The 21,320-nt window shown below is 41.1% G+C and overlaps 1 protein-coding gene across 4 annotated transcripts in view; it reads right to left on the bottom strand.

Moving 5' to 3' along the window:
* The window catches only part of rptor (regulatory associated protein of MTOR, complex 1), a 174,649-nt gene that overhangs the window by 16,673 nt on the left and 136,656 nt on the right, over positions 1-21,320 (bottom strand). The window contains exons 23-30 of one of the 4 annotated variants that reach the window (XM_065962827.1): positions 15,568-15,671; positions 15,026-15,203; positions 14,829-14,939; positions 8,743-8,848; positions 4,601-4,715; positions 4,342-4,466; positions 3,169-3,270; positions 222-269 (exon numbers count right to left, since the gene is read on the bottom strand). In XM_065962827.1, the coding sequence (XP_065818899.1) occupies positions 222-269; positions 3,169-3,270; positions 4,342-4,466; positions 4,601-4,715; positions 8,743-8,848; positions 14,829-14,939; positions 15,026-15,203; positions 15,568-15,671 (889 nt within the window). Of the gene's footprint in view, positions 1-221; positions 270-3,144; positions 3,271-4,341; positions 4,467-4,600; positions 4,716-8,742; positions 8,849-14,828; positions 14,940-15,025; positions 15,204-15,567; positions 15,672-21,320 lie in introns of all 4 variants that reach the window. The other 3 variants (XM_020652222.3, XM_065962894.1, XM_065962856.1) reach the window with 3 other exon arrangements.

Genomic DNA, 21,320 nt, shown 5'->3' with positions numbered 1-21,320 from the left:
CTTTTCTGAAAACTCAAAGCGTCTTTGAATTTTCAGAAAAGCGCTGTATAAAACTAATGTATTATTATTATTATTATGATTAAGTGGGATGTGAAAAGTATGAAGTGAATGAGCATCACAGGACAGATGAAGGGAATAAGACAGAACAGGCACACTGCTGGCTGTTTAGCGCAACACCTTTGTTTTCTGGGAATGAGGAAGACGAGAATTGAAACACTCACCTCCTTGCTTACTCCTGTCAAGATAGATGGAGACCCTTCTGGCAAGACCTGCGAGCAAGAGGGGGGCAGTGGAAGAGGGGAGGGAGGGAGAAGAGCAGGAATGCAACAAAGCAAGCAACAAATTAAGAAGGACCTCCTCATGCAAACAGACACACGCTGAAAAATACGACGTCATGAATACACTCTATATGCATTCAAACAGGAGAGAGATGATCAAGGCGGCTTTCTCCCAGTGTGCAGGGATCAAAGAGTGAAGGGAGAGGGACTGAGAGGGAAGCAGGAGCTGCACCTGCATTACAAACAGGGGCTGTGAAGCTGCACACGGTCCCCAGTCTACCAGCCTGAATCCCAAAAACTCGACATGGAGCCAAAGAGATGACAAGAGAGTAGAGCTACACCAGTGTAAGACTTTTGATAAATACTGATATGATGGCCAATAGAGCTCATTGTGAGCTCAAATAAAGAACTTATTTTTGGGAACTCTTCTCAGATTTTGCTCTAATATGACTAAGCTTGGACAAAAGAGGACTCTGGGTGTGTAATTGTCTGTATGGCTTACTTTCACTTTGTCAGATGAATAGATCCATTAGCTCAGACTCAATGACATGTGATAGGAAGATTTATTGTTGTGTAAGTGAGCTCTATCAGGAAAAAAAGTGCTTGCCGCCTTGTTCAGCCTCTCACGAGATGAGGCAAAACCGCAAAACAATATCCAAAAACCAGCAAAGTAACAAAGAGCCAGACAGACAGAGTCTGCAGAGATGGTTCACTGATGAAAAATAGCACAAAAACATGTTATTGGATGACTGGGAGGAGAGGAGTGAGGACAGGATGCGCAAGGTCTGGTGTGTGTGTGTGTGTGTGTGTGTGTGTGTGTGTGTGTGTGAAAAAGAGAGTTTTTGTCTGCAAGAATCTCCTAGAGAAATGCCCACAGTCTTGTAGAACTACCTACAGAGCTACAACAAAAAGACAGACTTGTGAAATATTTCATCCAGTTGTTCATTTATTAATGCGACAGAGGCAATGTTCTATAAACACGAGCATATCACGATTCTAACTGAGAAGTGCTCCACACGCTATAACTTTAACTATAAACCTTTAACTTTAAACTGATGTTTGGGACAGGAGGGGAGGTAGTGTGTGTCTGAAAGCGATGGAGAAACTGTGAAAGATTATGTTTTGAAGTTTAAAAAATTATCTCAGCACAACAAACTGAAGCTGGACACTTTAGTCAAACTTTCTTTCCCAGAAAAGTCGAGTGGCTGTTCATTTCAAAATTGATGCTTTAAGTCACTAGTCACTAACAACACATCCAGGATAACAAGCACACCATTAAATGTTAAAGTCTCAGTCAAAAACAATGCTCTGGCTCTCTGCAGGAGAGTCCTCCACAGGAGGAGAGACTCTCAGGGCCATTCTGTGTCGTGAGAGGCAGACAGGCAGTGATGCTAGTTAAGTGTGTCGCCTCTCTGCAGGTCCCCACAGAGCTCTGGTGACTCTATGGTTTTGTAATGATGGAGACACATATGTGTACGCAGCGTGCGGTCAACACCTCTGCACAGATTTCCAGTCTGCAAGTGAGTCAGTCAGACGCTCATCATGGCAGCCCTGCTCTCATTGTTACCAATTAGCAATAAATGTATCTTATTCTATGTTAAGATGTGCTTAAATAATGATATCAGAAAGCTATCCACCCACAGAAGACTGTCATCACAGGGGATAATGGTGGTACAACGGGTCACAGATCATTGAAAAACTTTTCTAAATAAGTCAAAAACTGTGAAAGCTAATTATCAGACTTATGCAACAGGTTGTCAGGTATTCAGAGAAGCATTAAAATCACTCCTACAGTTTTCATTAAAAACATCCATGACCCAGAATCGATGGCCTCCAAATGCTCGGGGCAAGAAGAGAGAGAGCGAGAGCGAGAGAGAGAGAGAGACAGCGAGAGCGAGAGAGAGAGAGAGAGAGAGAGAGAGAGAGAGAGAGAGAGTGAGAGTGAGAGCGAGAGGGGGAGAGAGAGAGAGAGAGAGAGAGAGAGAGAGAGAGAGAGAGAGAGAGAGAGAGAGAGAGAGAGGGTAACCTGATAAACAACAGAAGTGGGTGCATGTCTCTGACAAGTGTGTACTGTTGGTCATTGCCATTGTCATTGCCAACTGTTCCTTCCAACCATTTTTAAAGTTGTGAATCATCAACTATCTTCAGATAATAATAATCTTGCAGAAGACAGAATGAGTTATGGTTTTTGGATTAATAAAACTAACTTGTAATTTAATCTTTTCATATATGAACCCCTTCTGGTGGAATAAAACCCCTCTACCTGTCGGGGTACAGTTCAACCTGCTCACTTTACTAACGTGTGATATATTCTCCTTAATTTGGTTTAGCAGTTCGGTCTGTGTGTCCTCTCATAGTGACATCACCAGATTTGTTTCTATGGCAACCCTCTGTTCATACGTCACTTGAAATTGTCAAAGCAGGAATCAAAAACAGTCCTATAAAGGTAATTGTGTAAATTGTTGTTAAACTGATTTGACTGAGACAGCTCACTGACTTTATGACTCATCTGTACTTGTGCTAAGATCAGGATATGTAGTTGTAGTTGCTTCTTTGGGTAAAAGGGTCTAACTTTCAACTAACAGAGGTTCAAAGTCAGATATGAAATAATTCAAACACAACCCTAAGTAACTAATTTCTTTCTTTCTTTCTTTTTTTAAAACAAATAAAAAAAAAGAAAAAAAAAAAGCCATCGATTAAATAATTCACTGTCACTTTCCTACCTGGTGACTCAGTAGGTGTGAGAGGAATGGAGTAAACTGTGGGGCTGTGGTCATGTTACTAAAGGAGGTACAGTTAGTGTATGGGTGGGTAGGAGGGTGGGGGGATGGGGGGGAGGATAGTAAAATAGAGTGTTGATCTTTACTGTGAGTGCTGGCTGACGGCTGACCTCTGGTGGTTGGCAGCATGTCGGAGAGGCCCTGCCATGCTGTCACCATCTCGGGGTTCTTCTGGTCGGCAAAATTCTTCCAGATACGTAATGCTCCATCGTCTGGAGAGGGAGAAGTAAGGTGCGAGGAAAACAGGAATACAGTTAGAACGAGACAAAAAGCAGAAGAAGGTAAAAGTGGATTCTGGCGTGCATGCACGCACGCACGCACGCACACTCCAACACTTCTCAAAATAATCAATAAAGAGTGTTAAGCAACATTTTAAAAGGCTCTTTGCACTGAAAGCGTTCTGTGAGTAACAGAGTGCTGCACGAGTCACTTTAAAAAAAGCTCCTGAACACAGTTAAGACACCGAGCTCGGCATAAAACATGTCCGAGCGCTCTTATGAGAGAGCTATTACAGGCCGTAAAAAGTCTCCTCTTGATTTACATCCTGCATTTCACTTTTTTAATGCTGTATATTTTTTATAAGTAATGTCCTCCCTGATATCCCTCACAGCATGACTGATGGAGAAAAGCTGAATAAGTGCACATTACATTTTGATGAGATGGAACTTAAATTTATCAGTCCCTGCGCTCTTAACAAGGTCTCAGGAGGGATGCTCTGAAATACAGCGTTCACACTAAGTTTAATACTACACCGCTAAGACAAAACAAAACAAATGTGTGTCTCTGTATACACTTTTCTTTTTGCTACGGTTTCTTTGGGTTATGAAGATAAAGCCGTGGAGGGTAATTGCTTTGCTCTGATGATGAATGATGATGAATACACATGGGTGCGGTGTGTGCGTGTGTCTGTGTGTGTGTCTGTGTGTCTGTGTGTCTGTGTGTCTGTGTGTCTGTGTGTCTGTGTGTGTGTGTGTGTGTGTGTGTGTGTGTGTGTGTGTGTGTGTGTGTGTGTGTGTGTGTGTGTGTGTGTGTGTGTGTGTCTGTGTGTCTGTGTGTCTGTGTGTGTGTGTGTGTGTGTGGGGGGGGCTTAGAGTCAAGTGTTAAGGCTCGTTGCTGCTACAAATGAGTCTCGTTGCGATTTCCACTCTGCTGATGGGCGTGCACATCTGAACGGCTCACTCCAGAATAATCTCACAAATGTTTAACTGGAGTCTTTCCTCTGTGAAGTACTGTGTGTACTTCCTGTGTAGTTGTATCTGTGTACATGTGCAGGTGTGACGTACCTGTTGCAGTGAGTAGTAATGAACAGTCATGTCCGTTCAGGTACTCCATGGCTGTGATGCGAGTGTAACGAGGGTTCCCGTTGTAGAAGTAGTCCAGCCTCTCACCTTTCTCCCAGTCCCAGAAGCTGCAGCAGATATACACACACATACACACTCCTTAATTAACTATTTGACGTGTGTACATTTGAAGCCATCGAGTATCAAAGTGAATGATTTGCATAATGGTCTTAAAGCTGGGAGCGTGTTCTCTGTCTCTGACCAGATGCTGTCCTTGTCGGCCACGGCGATGCAGGTGTTGAAGGGATGGAACTTCACAACAGACGGGACTCCAGGGTTGCGGTTTATGAATATTTGATCATCCAGACGGGAAACACCTGCAAGAGGGGGGGACAAGCCAAGATGGGAACAAATGTAGATAAATTTGTCAAAATTGGAAAATCACAGATTTGCATCTTGCTTGGTGCCCTCATCCTGTCATCATAAACCTGTAAATGTTCAACCCTGAAGCAAGATGCAAAAGCTGAACAAATTAACTCAGCTCTTTTTAATGAGACTCTCAGGAAGGAGCACTAGAACTCAGACTTCAACAAACACACGGCCTCTTGTTATCATCTGCTTCCTCTGCCCATTGAAAACAAACCTGTGTTTAAAAATGTGTGACTGTTTAAGTTTCACTTTAGAAACCTGACACATGGGAGTTGTGATTGGGAAATAATGTTCATGGTGATGAAGGACCGTGTCAGGTTGTTTAATGTTCAGGCTCTGATCCCTGCTCAAGGACAACAATGCACTTTAAATAAAGAAGACATGTACAACACTTTCTGCACAATCCAAACATGAAATGTGAACCTTTTTATAGTTTTAAGAAATTGCCATTGAGAAACATTATACCTCCCAGTGATGATACAAATGCAGATGATTATTAAAGGAGGATGCTGGTATTTGTTAAACCTGGACCTATTGAAACTCACTTTAGGTCAGTGGAGTTTGGTGCCTTTAAAGATCAATGTAGCTACATGTTGGGTCAAAATCTGTAGCTAATCTTTTTGCCAATTTTTCAGGCCCTACAATAAAGACTTGACCCTATCATCTGCAGTAATATAATAATAATATCTTTTTTTATAGTGGACATACTTTCATCTTGGACATTTTCCTTGAAAGATTAAACACAACCGTTACATCCATTTGGCAGAGAACAGCTGAAGCAAACTTTGTTACCCATTAACATTTTTACCACAAGTTATGTAAAGAAAGGGCCCGGGTTTAACAATACTGAAATCACTTTAAAGGTGTACTAAATAAAAGTGATCAAAAGTGAGGTTTTAGACACAGTCACAGTCTGCACATGTATCCTACAGACTAGATAAAGAGAAACATTCTTAATAAAAGCGGCTGCAATCAAGCTATCTAATAGTTCTTTGAATGCACACTGCTAAATTAAGTTGGCAAAATAAAAAAATAAAAAACAAGTTATCTAAATTAGGATAAAATAATAACGCCTGAGGGACATTGTTAATTTGTAGCAGCAAATTTGGCTGAACAGAAAGAAATCAGTAGGAACTGTTATTTTTTTAAACAGAATTTCTTAGCGCACTGAATGTCTGAGTATAAGAACAGATAGAAGATAGGAGTGCACAATCCCAGTGGTAGAAACCAAAAGAAAAAAAAGAGTCTATGCTTAGAGATTTGGTAGAGAGAAATAGTCTTGTTGTGTACCCCTTTGGCAGATTTCATGGAGAATAAGACAGGACGAGCACGCAGGAAAAAAAAACTGCTAAGTTCACTGCCTGAGCATATGTTGTCATGGAAACAACACATATCCACTCGCCAGCCTGTCCTTGGCTACCTGAATGCACTCTCGAGACCGCCATAATGAAATAAAGAGTAATGAGGAAAAATCTATCATGAATTCAACACAGAAGCATCTTTGTCGGAAAACAATGCAATTAGAGAAAATATTATTTTTAAAAACAAAAGCCTGTGGTTAAAAGCTGGGCACACAATGAGCATCGATTTGCTTCTCTTTAAGCTGCTGATGTAAAAATTCAATATGGAATATACTGTTAAAGTTGAAAGTACCCTGAGGACCTTAGAACTGCACATGCTGGGTGTACATTTTGCATCACCAAAAAAGGCAAAAAGTCAATTCTGGGTTTACAGGCATAAATATTCGTCTTGTACATTTTTTCTTCTTCTTACTTTTAAGTATTTTTTTTGCCTTCTTCACTCACACCTCCTCCATCCTTCCTCTCCCTCCTCCTCTCCTCTCGTCTTGTTCCTCTCGGGAGGGAACAGACTGAATGAGGGCAGCCCTACTACTTCTCTCTTTCAAAAAAAGTGTGAGTTTTGAGGGGAATTCAATGATTTAGTACGGAGTCAGAGAGAGAGGATGAGACATGTGCATGAACTAAGGCTCTGACGTCAATCGCCTCGTGATAGCATGTGTGTGTGTGGAGGGGGCTACCAATGACGTGGGAGGGGGTGTTAGGTATTCTGTTTGAGAGAGCTCTGACATTACTGTGTGTATGCTTGCACCATGGGCTCTTTAATGTGTGGGTTTATGTGTCTCGGTGTGGGAAAGGGGAGTCCTGTGACTCACAAACGGGGTTGTTTCTGACCAATCAATGCTCTTCCATCACTGCAAATCACCTGCTCCCTCGCTCTAATGTCTGTAACCAAGCCTCACTTTTAACACCTGGTGTAGTCTGGATCAGTTCAGCCAGATTCGGCACCCAACCAAGGCTCCAGAACATTGAATGAAACATGATTCTGGCACACAAAAAAGACTCAGTGCTTACTTATGCTCCGTGATTCTACAGGGACTCAAACAGTGTATCGTCCATCACAGGGCCTTTTCTGTTCATTACAGTGTGTGTACATTCACTGACTGAACAGAAACTGTATGTTAAAAGTGGACACAGCCTAAGGGTATAAAAAGAGAAGTGAAAGAAGCTTCTGCATTCCTCCGTATGACCTGCAGAGGGTGTCTATACTGGTTGAAAATAAAAGTCTGTCTAGTGCACAAAGAAATGACGCCACTTCTCACTAGGTTTATTCCCTCAATAAACACATTCCTAATGAGTCTATAGTCTCAAAACAATCTCAGCTCTGAAGCTGAGACCTTGTGATTGACAAGCTGCTGTACCACAGAGATCTTAAAAAAGAAAAAATGACATTCTGACTGGCTGTTTATTTATTTTGCAGGAGATTCTGTTTAATCTGCACCTTATAAACATACAAACAAACAGCTGATAACTTGGTTCTTGACCTACATCTTTTAATACAAAAGTAAAAAGATTCCTTTATTCCGAAAAGACAGTTGCCCCTCTCAAAGCTTCAACTTCCTATTCTTAGAGCTGCACTGCGACATTTTCTAGGCCATGCTGGGGTGGAAGAACTCATCAACAAACCTTAAACATCTATGTTGAGCTGTCATGAAAAATATAACCAATCACAGCGCAGAGCGTCCATCACAGCAGCGTCCAAGCTCAGTTTGAGTTTAAAGAGAACGCACACATTGTAAATGTTAAATCGGCATGTTTTCTGAAGTTTCATAGTCAAAGACAAATCAGTATTTTGCACATTTTTTACTTTTTCATCTATATTAATTCAATTACCAGTAAACCTTTTCTTGAGTGATGTTTTGAAAGATCTTGTGTTTGAAACAGTGAAATCATGAAGAAATTGCCTATTTACTAAACCATGAGAGCGACATTCATTTGAGTTTTTCACTTAGACCAGTGCACTTCAGTAACTTGACTTTAAGCCTTTATGTATGTCAGAAGCTTGTGGTTTGTGTTTATAGTCTGAGTTTAATTATCAAACAGCATTTCAGTAAGCTTACTGTGTGCAGGAAAAAAGTTGTGTTGTCAGTAAATAAGGAGTAACACACTACAGGAAAACATCGGCTTTCATCTGACAACAATTTCATCCTTTTATGAAGGTGAGATCTCCAATCTATTGTCTAAAACGGCCGTGTGAGGGTCGCTTTAAAACCGCCTACCTTCTCTGGTCAGAACGAATACAGACGATTCAGGACCGGACTCAAAACTTAGACGTAGGACATACTGGCTGCTGCGCTGCTGTATGAGCAGCCTGCACTTCAGTATAGCATGTTTCCTTAATGTCTGAGGATATAGGAAGGTTACTTTAAAATGTACCTAAGTAGTCATTTTACACATTAATCCTTTCAGGATTAAATCCTATTTTTAGTGCGAGAGTGCCTTTTTGTTAAGATAAACAATAAACAGCTCTATGGATTTCCAAAAATAAAATCACTTAGGCTGTTATGTGCATTTGAGAATACACTGTGTGTGTGTGTGTGTGTGTGTGTGTGTGTGTGTGTGTGTGTGTGTGTGTGTGTGTGTGTGTGTGTGTGGTGTGTGTGTGCTTGTGTCTAACCTCTTTGCGTGATGCATCGGCTCTGCCTTCTCACTCGAGTGTTTCTCAGAAACCTCCACTGTCGCTCCATCCTCACTTGACTCTCCAGGTCATGCTCCTCCGGGATCTGAAAGAGTGGATCAAAAAAAAATAAAAAAAGAGTATAAAATATAGCATGTATCTAAATAAATAATGCACTAAGTTGAAAAGAATGAGTAAAGATTCAGATATTTCTACTGGTGCAGCATGTCAGCTTCAAAACTTTCTTAAAACCAAATTAAAATCTGAAATTAAATGTTTTTAGTGGAAAAGAAGACTTTGTTATAATAAAGAACACGGAAAGGGATAACATTTAATTCCTGCACAATCTGGGAAAAAACTGAAATTGAGAGCAGACCCTGGAGCTTTGATATTAAACTTCTTCTCACTGTTTCTCTATGGAAGGTGGCCTCTTGATGATGTTCAGTAAATCGACTGTTTTTGTCCCTGAGACAGATGACATGAGTAGAATGTACAAATCTAAACTCATAAAACTTCTGTAATGTTGATTTAGAAAACACTTTTAAGGGGCGTTGGTGACGTCCCATGTATGGGGGCTGTAGTCCTCCAAGCGGGCGGCCCAGTTTCGAATCCAACCTGTGGCTCCTTTCCCGCATGTCAATCCCCACTCTCTCTCTCTCCCTGATTTCCATCTCTATCCACTGTCCTATCTCTCCAAAAAAGCTATAAAAAAAAAAGTCTAAAAGAAAAAGAAAAGAAAACTAAAACACTTTGAAATCCCACCTTGTATTCCTTAAATACAATGACTTTGTGGTGCTTGTATTGCAAAGAGTACAATAAGCAGCTTGTCTCAAAAGGACTTAGACCCTGGTTGTGAGGTTACAGTATGATGTCAGACTGCACCGTTGTCCTCATTGAGTATATAAAGTTTTCCAATTTTCTCATCACATTAGAGGCCTGAAATTACTTTGCCGTTCACAATGTTAAGTGAGACTCATGCGGTTACTCAGCTAATGAGTCAAGGTGTCAAGTTCGCTTTATACAATCACATCTGTTCAGCAGAGGGACAATATGAAAAGGATTACCTTTATTAAATGTTACGTAACATAATCGGCCCCAACAGATTTTGTGTTGGCTTTATTTTAAGAGAACAGAATGACTCCCTTTTTAAACACGGCATTAAGGTATGCACAATGCAATATGAGGCTGATTAATGTCGATTTTCATTTGAAAGTATTAAAGTCATAAAGGAAAAACTTTGCAATTATTATGCATTTTAATGCACAAATAAATAAACAAAGGACTGTAAACAACTGTAATCGTGTGAGCCTTTCAGAGCTGGTTGCCACCACGTGCTTATTAAGCACATTTCTACAGCAAAGCCCCCATGCCCACTGAATGCTAAACAGCCTGACACACACACACACACACACACACACACACACACACACACACACACACACACACACACACACACACACACACACACACACACACACACACACACACACACACACACACACACACACACACACACACACACACACACACACACACACACACACACACACACACACACACACACACACACACACACACACACAGCTTGTGAATACAATGTACAAAAGTGTGTTTCTGGGAGAGTATGGTCAACTCAGACTTAGCTGTAAATCTCATACAGTGTCTCTTGGGTTTAAGGATCCTGACTGAGCCTGAGAGGAGGCACATTTAGTAGTCAGACTGAGGCTGACATATCCCCACAGCTAACAGAGAGATATAGTGTGCACTGTGTGTGCGTGTGCGTGTGCGTGCGCTAAGCCAGCTGATACTGCGCTTCCCTGACTTGTGGTCCTGCACAGTGTCAGCTGCTAATGTGCTGTATAATGAGGCCCTGAGGTTTAAAAAAAAAAAAAAAAAGTGTGCGAGACCCTTGCATACATTCTCCAAAGACGTCTACATGCTGTGGATTTACAGTTAAATCCCGAGTAAAACATAGAACATACAAATATGCACAAGTATTACACCCATGTCAATGTATATACAGTGGGTACGGAAAGTATTCAGACCCCTTCACTCTTTGTTTCATTGCAGCCATTTGCTAAAATCAAAAAAGTTCATTTTATTTCTCATTAATGTGCACTCAGCACCCCATCTTGACAGAAAAAAAACAGAAATGTAGACATTTTTGCAAATTTATTAAAAAAGAAAAACTGAAATATCACATGGTCATAAGTATTCAGACCCTTTGCTCAGTATTGAGTAGAAGCACCCTTTTGAGCTAGTACAGCCATGAGTCTTCTTGGGAATGATGCAACAAGTTTTTCACACCTGGATTTGGGGATCCTCTGCCATTCTTCCTTGCAGATCCTCTCCAGTTCTGTCAGGTTGGATGATAAACGTTGGTGGACAGCCATTTTCAGGTCTCTCCGGAGATGCTCAATTGGGTTTAGGTCAGGGCTCTGGCTGGGCCAGTCAAGAATGGTCACAGAGTTGTTCTGAAGCCACTCCTTTGTTATTTTAGCTGTGTGCTTAGGGTCATTGTCTTGTTGGAAGGTGAACCTTCGGCCCAGTCTGAGGTCCTGAGCACTCTGGAAGAGGTTTTCTTCCAGGATATCTCTGTACTTGGCCGCATTCATCTTTCCTTCAATTGCAACCAGTCGTCCTGTCCCTGCAGCTGAAAAACACCCCCATAGCATGATGCTGCCACCACCATGTTTCACTGTTGGGATTGTATTGGGCAGGTGATGAGCAGTGCCTGGTTTTCTCCACACATACCGCTTAGAATTAAAGCCAAAAAGTTCAATCTTGGTCTCATCAAACCAGAGAATCTTCTTTCTCATAGTCTGGGAGTCCTTCATGTGTTTTTTGGTAAACTCTATGCAGGCTTTCATATGTCTTGCACTGAGGAGAGGCTTCCGTCGGGCCACTCTGCCATAAAGCCCCGACTGGTGGAGGGCTGCAGTGATAGTTGACTTTGTGGAACTTTCTCCCATCTCCCTATTGCATCTCTGGAGCTCAGCCACAGTGATCTTTGGGTTCTTCTTTACCTCTCTCACCAAGGCTCTTCTCCCACGATTGCTCAGTTTGGCTGGACGGCCAGGTCTAGGAAGAGTTCTAGTCGTCCCAAACTTCTTCCATTTAAGGATTATGGAGGCCACTGTGCTCTTAGGAACCTTGAGTGCTGCAGAAATTCTTTTGTAACCTTGGCCAGATCTGTGCCTTGCCACAATTCTGTCTCTGAGCTCCTTGGGCAGTTCCTTCGACCTCATGATTATCATTTGCTCTGACATGCACTGTGAGCTGTAAGGTCTTATATAGACAGGTGTGTGCCTTTCCTAATCAAGTCCAATCAGTTTAATTAAACACAGCTGGACTCCAATGAAGGAGCAGAACCATCTCAAGGAGGATCAGAAGAAATGGACAGCATGTGAGTTAAATATGAGTGTCACAGCAAAGGGTCTGAATACTTATGACCATGTGATATTTCAGTTTTTCTTTTTTAATAAATTTGCAAAAATGTCTACATTTCTGTTTTTTTTTCTGTCAAGATGGGGTGCTGAGTGCACATTAATGAGAAATAAAATGAACTTTTTTGATTTTAGCAAATGGCTGCAATGAAACAAAGAGTGAAAAATGTGAAGGGGTCTGAATACTTTCCGTACCCACTGTATGTAATATGCTAACTAGAGGAATAGATTTGCAGCTTTACTGCCTCTGAATAGTTCAGCCTTCAGCCTGTGTACATGGGGCGTGCAACATAACTGTGAGGCTATCCAGCACCCGGAAGTGTTAAAGGTTTCAGGATTACGTTACTCTGTGAGCAAAGCCTTTTTAAAGTTCCTAGAGTCTGCTGTTAGTTTCACACTAGGGGTTAACCACATCAGTTGCAGAATCAAAGATTGAATCAGTACAAACATAACTATTGTGTGCTAAAGTATCAGTATTTTTAAAACTGGGGCCTATTCCTTTTAATATTTTTGTAACTTGAATGACTAACAGGGACAAACAGTGAAAGACCTGCTCCACTAGATTGCTTGATGAGAACATGTAACTAAACCTGTACCAACTGCAGCATTACGGAGTGTGTACCCTGGTTCAAATTGGCCCGTTGCCATCAAATAGCCTTACTGGCCACACAAATGCAGATGAAAGGTTTTGAAATCAAAGGAAAACGTGGTGAGCAGAGAGTGAGGGACAGGAGGAGTCAGAACAGGAGTCCAACATGAGGCCCATGAGTTGAGGACTGTAACCTCTGTATAGGGGGCACCTGCTCTACTGACCAAGCCAAAACCAGCATGGACTGTGCTTTTTCTTAAAAGGCATGTGTTAATAAATAATAATATCAATTAAAAAAAACACTGAAGTTGCAGTTAACCAGAAACTATTTTGTACTGCAAGGTTAGCTTTTTGTCAAAGGAGCCTGGAAGACATCGATGTAACAGGCAGATATTACTTAACAAAGAGAGTCTCACTATAACTGAAAGAGGAAGAGCAGCAGCAGTCCTTTGAGAAGCAGTAACTGTGGTGCAACCCATTTTACACTGTGTAAATAATCACTGTATGTTGTGACATTTAGATTTCCCTTCATTGGAACCCGAGAGTCAAACCCATTGTCTGTTAAACAGTAAACAGTGTGAGCTCTGCTTTAGCTCTTTCTCTCACTACCATTAACTTGTAACACATTTTTGGACAAGTCTTTATTATATATATAAAACATTCTCTCTCATGTGAATAAAGTCTTCAATGTCCTTGCCAAAACTGTTGGTATGGATACACTCTTTTTGTTCTCATGCTGCTGACACAGTGATATGATAACCTATGTGCAGACTTCGAAGCACACGCACACAGCTTTGTAACGAAGTGGAGTTTTATGACAGCACTCAAAATTTTGCTCACACAGCATTCTGATTTGCGATACGGCAAAAATTCCTCTCCCCCTCCCCCCCTTCACTGACTCTTCATCCAATCATTTCTCTATCTTTCATGGCCTTTTGTTGCTGCTTCTGGCTCCGTCTTCCTTTAGTCCTGATCGCTCTGTATATCATGCCCTTTGTAAAGAGTGAATCTCCTTCCACCTCCGTCTGTCTGCATGCTGTCTGTTCTCCTTTTTAAATATTTCATGTTCTTCATCTCTTAGTTTGACTTTGTTATGTGTGCTCTCTCTCCAGCTCTCCGACTCCTCTCTTTTGTCTCAAATGTCTTTGTGTTGATATTTTCTGATTATTTTCTCATTTTTAATCTTCTCTCCACTGCTTAAACTTTTTATCTTCTCCTCTATTTGACCCTCAAGTTTTACTCTTTTTCAAAAAAGAACCCTCCTCCTTTGTTTCACCTCGACAAAACACACTGAAACCATTTGCTTCAGCTTCATTTAATATAAGAATGGATGACATGTTCAGCATGCCCAAAGAGGGCGTAGCGTGATTTAATATTTAAGGAATTGACACCAACTCCTTTGCATAGTAAGAATCACTTCTTTTAATCTTTTCCCCACTGGAATCAGTCAGAGAGCTGGATTATTCAGTGAAACCATCTTGTTTTAGCAGCAGGTAGTTGCTAACCCTGGGATTGGTCCCGGCCCTGCTGTTCTCTGTTCAACGTATTATTATTTTCTAAAATGAATTCTGTAACACAGAGGCCGTGTCCTCAGATGACTAAGCCACTCCTGGGGCCATTAAATAAAACGGATGACAAACGAGCACCTGTGGCACCGCTTCACATAAATATTTATGTAAAAAGTGAGAATTACCTCTCATATCAGTACTACATTGTTGCTATGCAACCACTCTAAGCCGCTGTTCAAGAACTAGATTGCTTGGCAGAGGAATAGTAAAAAAAAAAAATGTTTTAATTATTGATTGAAAAAGGATGGATTTGCTCTTTTCCTCTTAAATTCAGTAATGTTGAACCTGCCTTTTATTGAAACAATTACTCAGCTGACATGTTGCTTTAAGGCGTCTCTATTATCACTGGGAAGCAAAAGCTTCTGGTTTATTACAGAACTATATTATATTATCACACATAAAAAGGTTGTCATGTAACTCTCACAGGCTGGGCTGAGTGAGAGGTGAGGACTTTGACGGGTTGATAAAGAGAAGTGACACTACCTTCATGACAGGCTGAGCAAAGTATTTGGCGCTCCAATCACAAAGGCCCGTCTGCAGCACGGCACTGATGTAGTTCCTGTGACCACAGGGCTCGTCTCCGTCTTCTCCCGCCTGAAGCAACACAAACCGTGATTCAACAAAGAACTTACTGTTAATGTGACCTACAAACTGTGTCATATAAAGAAGAGGATTTCTACCTGCTCAGGTCCTTTGTCAAACATCTTGCGAGTGCGAGGGAACTGGTGCGAGTGAGGCGCCTGTCCTCCGAGCGTGGGGGTGTAGGGAGGCCGTGTGGCCGGCTGATCCCGGGCAGGGGGTTTGGGCACCTCGTTGGTCAGACTGGAGCTGCTGGTGCTGGGCATGGGAGGAGAGCCACTGGAGGAACAGAGAAGTGATTGGAATGATGAGAAAGAAATTGGCAGAAAAACTGTAACAAAGATAAAGACTCTTGTACGTCTTTGTCCCCACTAGCTATCTGTCCATGGTTCATATCAAACCCTGCATTTTCTTTTCTAGCCTATTATCGTATGATATCTATGTGGCACAATCTACATTGTGGAGATTTTTTTTAAATGACTCCTTTTGAAGAAAGAGATGAGGCATTAAAGGGTTCTTTCTGCTGCAGAGTTCATCAAATGATATTCTGTCTTCTTGCTAATATGAACCCTGTTTGCATGATCCACATGTTTTGGGTTTTGGTATATCTTGGTGTTGATGTGTGTGAGAGATCTTCCCTCACCCAGCCTGGTGGATGTGCGTTCCCTTGCTGGTGGGGCTGGCTGGGGCTGACTGGGTGAGAGATCCAGAGTCCAGGATCCTCTGCGGTCGGGCGTTCATCGTTGCCTGTCAGAAAACAAAATTGTTTTTGAACTTTTATGACTTAAGTCTTGACTTGTGTTTGTGTGTGTGTGCTGGTGTATGTGTACATTTGATGTATTTTTTACATTTATATGCTGCAGCTGTATTGCTCCAACAGAGTTTTGTTGTATAACATGCAATGAGAATAAGGATCTATCTATCTACATGTTTCTGCAGGAGTTGGGGATCGAACCCCTCCCTGCATAAAATCTAAATACTCCACCTGCTTTAACAGAGCTGGAAAAGTGCAGCACTTTACAAAGTTTGCCTACATTTGCAGAACTTTATCTCATTAAGTGGAGAAGGTAATATAACCTCTTCATTGTGAGCTGTCTAATGGCTGTTCACGAGGGAGGGGTAAACTTAATAAAGACAATAGAGGCAAAGGATCACTGATGAATAGCAGAGTTGTTGTTTACACAAGGCGGGTGCAGAGCAAACCCTGCACAGTGTAAATCGAGTTAACACAGGCAAAGAAATTTTACTACCTAGGATTGCCTCAGATTTGATTTCTATGCTAATTACAGAATTGTGGCAAGTATATTTTGTTTGTGCAAATGTATGTATCTGTGTGTGTGTGTGAGTGTGTGTGTGTGTGTGTGTGCGTGTGTGTGTGTGCGTGTGTGCGTGTGCGTGTGCGTGTGCGCGTGTGCATGTGTGTCTTAAAAACAGAGATGGAGGAAAAAGTTTTGAACGCAGAGTTTACACACAAAGAAATACAATCCAAAGACATCAGTTAGCAGGCTAAGCTGTTAGCGCTTCATTAAGAGGCAATTGGAAATGAAAAAAGACAGCAGTAAAGCCAGCTGAAAGGGTTATTATGGAAATGGTTTGGTCACTAATATACAAGTACCTTTTCTACTCCAGCACAACAAGATCAATATGATGAGAAGCTCATCTGAGAGTTACAAACAGGCTGCAGCAAAGAGCGGCTCCACACTAGTGTCTGGTCCACACATAAACAATCTTAAAAACAACGATGCAGCAGGGTGGATGAGTGGTTATCAGGCCTGTCCTGCACTCAGAATGTATTACCTTGACATTCAATGGGTATCCACTGCTTTACTGTGTGTCAAACAAGAGTTCCAGTAAAAGTTTGTATAATGCACATAGACTGTAAATACTAATGGATGAAGCCTGAGTGACATCACCCATCTGTTACAGCAGGGGGCACTGGAGGCTCATCGGCAGCAGCCGCCATGTTGGAAATCCCGTCTCAGCTGAACTTTCAGTCAATCTAACGAGAGGCTGAGAGCTGGAGGTGAGGCGGGTTTTAAGCCTTATGACAAACCGTTCCCACAGGCCAACCTGTCAATCATGTCAGCTACTCGCCTACCAATGGATAACACGTATCTTTCATCAAATCTAAATGGAGCCATTTAAAAAAAATAATATTAATCACCCCCCGTACAGTGTCTGCCCATAATGACAAAACTAATCAGACCTATTTTGTTTTTGAACCAGGCTGTAAACATGTTTATTTATGCCTCAAGAGAACACCCGACAAACTGCAGGATTTTGCACTTCCGCATTGGCTCCATTTTTTAAGACTGGAGGTTGCCGCTAGTTATTGAGCTAACAGAGCCCACACTGCTCAGGCAGAAAAACCAAACAAACTTCCCTTTAAGGCAAGAGCACATGCATTTTACCAGTTGCTGTGCCATGTGCCATGTACTGTATGTAGATGCAAGCTCATCAGTTAAAATGACAATTATGCAACTTGTTCATGGATTATTCATGACAAATGTGCATGTCATCAACATGTGGTAAATAAACATCACATGAACACAGGAGGCCACACGACTAATTTGCTGACTAGCGCTCCAGAATATAAGATATGGAAAACTGGAGCATTAGCGGGAAAGAGGGTAATCGTCTCTACCAGCTGCTACACTCCATGCTGGGAAACAGCTTGTCTTCCTTTTTCAACCCGCTCCCCATCACTTCCTCAGTCAATAATTGGCTGTAAAGCGAGTCAACAAGGCAAACAAGTTAGTGTGTGTAAAAAGACTAAGCTATTAGCGCGGGCTGGGCTAGGATAGAGGTGTGGAAGGTGATGACAGCTCAGAAAAAAACCTCTTAATGTTCCTGTTTAATTATTAAAGGTGCTACTGAAAAGTTCAGCTGGTGGAGGAGATGACAAACACTTCAATTATGTTTCAACATCTAAATCTGTAATTTGTGCTTCAGACGTTGTCCCTTGTGATTCTTTGGGTGACGGATTCAGTAAACAAGATCTCTTCTCCAGGGGTTTCTTCCATCTGTACCCTGCTAATGTTTTCTCATTTGAATCAAGTCTCTCAGGGTAGAGGGCTCTTAAATGATAATAACAAAGAAATCACTTGGCTTGAACCCCACATTGATGCATGGTGGAAGGACTGACGGAGGGAAGATAAAGATGCTGCAGATGAGAGTCACAGGCTAAGGAACAGTTCAGACTACAGGCGTCTTATAACCGATTCAAACGTCCTCCTCATCTGAGGAGACATCTGGTCTGTATCTGGACTATCTGGTAATGTGAGCGCTTACCAGATAAGAAAGTTTTGAACTGCCCAATCGCCACATAGACTTACCTCGGCTAACTCAATTCAGACTTGTTTGAATTTAAAATCTAAGATCAGGTTATTTACATCAGCTCGTTCTGAAACTCCCAAATGGTGTTGTACAGAAAATGTCAGAGGCTAAGCTAGCTGTAGCATACTATTGTGTCTGGATATTATAACTGGCACTCAAAATATCGCCCCCAGTCATGGCTGTAGAACGGGCAACAGTTGTTGACCCAATCTCTCCAAAATGTATCTGCTTATGTATCTGTATTTTATGAATTGGAGTATTCTTAAACTGTTTTTTAAATGTGTAAATAATCACGTGTCACCACTGTTCTCTGAATTAGCCATTAGGCGCCAGAGCTCTCGTAGGGCAGTCACACGAGCCTCCATCAGCAGTGATTGTCTTGTCCCAATGTACAAGACATCTTTTGGCCAGTCTGCTTTCTCTGCAAAGGGGGCAAAACTTTGGAACTCTCTGCCCACTGGCATAAAACTAGAGAGCAACAGTAATGCTTTTAACAGAGGACTCAAACAATGGCTAAAATCAAAACAACAGTGCTCACATGAATAGCTTCTGACTGGGTTATTGTTTGATCATGCTGCCTTTGCTCTACACTTTATGTCTATCTATTTATTCTCTCCTTATTGTTTTCTCTGTTTTCTCACTTTTCTCTCTATCTCAATTGCTTTCCTTTCAAAAGCCTCCTGTGGACCGGTGTTGAGAACTAGCATGCTTGCTAAAACACTTAAACAATGCATCTGATTCGTCCAATGTATCTGTGATGTCCATGACAAATAAAGTCTATTATTATTTCCCCGTGACATAAACTAAGAGAGCTCTTTCTGGCACACACTTCTCTCTATATTATCATCATTACTCCCAAGTCTTAAAAAGTACATTAGTCTGCTAGTCTCCTGTAACTTTACTGCTCAAACTCGATCACTCAGTCAAAGAAACAGGTTAAAAAAAGGAAAGACCCCCATGACAATGAGCCCAGCAAGAGGGAGCTATTATAAGCATTTAATGATCTCCTCATCTGAGAGCAAATATATTTTAATTAGCTGCTGACCTTGATTTCAAATCAATAACATTTGACATTTTAAATCTTAATTAAAAGTACTGGATTCCCAGTTAAGCTGATGTTAGCACTTGTGAACTTGGAATGGATGTTGTCTGATTAAGTTATTGATGAGCTTTCTGCAAGAAAAGAAAAAAGAGTGGGCTTCATCTTTAACAGCTCATTAACTTTCAATAAGAAGACATTGAAGGGTGTAGACAGGCATTCCTTCTTAAATGTCAAACAGTTCCCTTTCAGACATTCAGGACTGCGTTTCCATCCTCATCTTTGTTTTGAATTTAGGATGATATATATGACAAATGAAACTTTCTTGGACTCGTCACACGCTGAAATGTGATACATCTCATCCCAGTCACCTTATTGTAAGCTCCTGTCAGGTGTTTTCATCTGTTAATGAGACAGAAGTGATGCCTCTCTGACCTAAACAAGAACAAGACATCTTTAGTGAGAAGACTTATTCTTTATTATGGTGATTTTAAAGGTTTGTAAACTCGGCCTACGGGTAGGTGTAAGACAAAGGAATTTACAGCATGCTGCTAAAACAGCCTCTTTGCCTTAAGGTGAGTTTGACTGTAAAAAGTTATCAGGATGAGATGTTCAATAAAAAAAACACTAGTAAGATTAAAATCATCTCAGAGATAAAAGGTTCCTCTTTGTCAAAATCAACAAAGCTTTAAAGGCTTTATATGTGATTTTTCACTCTTAAATATAATATAAATCAAGTATATCCTCTGAAAATAACTCTGTGAGTCATGACTGTCTACAATGGGTGTAACACCCGAGTCCCACTGTCTGTGATGTTTTCAGAGTTTTCAGAGTCCTATCTTCACTTTGTTTACATCGCCCGGACGGCCGGCTGACTCCTCCCCTCGTGTATAAAAGTTGTTTAATTGAGGGACTAGAGAAAAGAAGAATAACATACTGTACTCACTGCTTAACTGTGTTTCTAGATCACGCTCATTTCAGGTAAATTTACATGCAGTGTGAAGATACCAGCATAATAAAGATCACTAGCATTAGCATGCTAACACAACAATGCAGCGCGTCTTGTTTTGGTTTCATGTTGGTGCTCAAGGGCGACATCTACTGGATCAAAAAAATCACATATAAAGACTTTAACAGAGAACAAGGTAAAGTCACTTTCAACAGAAATGTGGAACAGAGCTGAAATAATAGAAACAGAATCAAGTTAGACTATCAAGTAGGGCTGCAGTAAACTATTTTATGAGTAATCAAATAATCTGTCGATTATTCCGCTGATGAATCGAGGAATTTGATAAGAAATAAAGTGTAGTTAGCCAACGTTTTCCATAAATCACTGGCTTTAATGGTCTCAACAACTTAGTTTCTCAGTTTGAAAAACATCACATTTTCATGCATTTTTTTCTTCTTCTATGAAACAGATAATAGGGAGGGTGGCAATGATGACGTAATCTAATTGGACGCAGTAATCGACCTGTCAGGTTAAATACAGATCTTTAGGTCAACTGGCCACACCGTTAGTTAGGCTGTTTACTTTCCTTAAAGCCTCCTACAATAACTGCTCCAAGCCAATCCTTGATTATTGGGTTTATTTTTTTTAATCTGAGGTTTAATCTGAAAAAATAAATAAAAATAAAATAAATATCTAAATAAACAGTTCCTTGGTACTTGCTTCTCAAGAGGGTAAATGAACTTAGTCTTCTGACTACTCAAAGTGCTTTTACACCACAGGTCACACCCAACCATTCACGCTCATTAACACACTGATGGTAGACACTGATATGTGAAGTGTCCATCAGTATTTGCTAATCCCATTCACAAACATTTACACATGTCCGACCAAGAAGGAGGCAACATGGGACATGTGCTGCAGGAGATGCTGGGGATGGGGACTTTGTAACCGGCTGAGCAGTTATCATTTCTTGACATGGCTTTTTGGTAGAGAAACCTGTAGACAAACATTCCCTATTGTATTCTAAGTAGAGATATCAAGGTAGGGGATAATGAAGGAAATGAGAAAAGAG

Source organism: Labrus bergylta, chromosome 1, assembly GCF_963930695.1.
Source record: "Labrus bergylta chromosome 1, fLabBer1.1, whole genome shotgun sequence".
Lineage (NCBI taxonomy): Eukaryota > Metazoa > Chordata > Actinopteri > Labriformes > Labridae > Labrus > Labrus bergylta.
The sequence above is the reverse complement of the archived record's forward strand: the minus strand, read 5'-3'. Positions and strand labels throughout refer to the sequence as shown.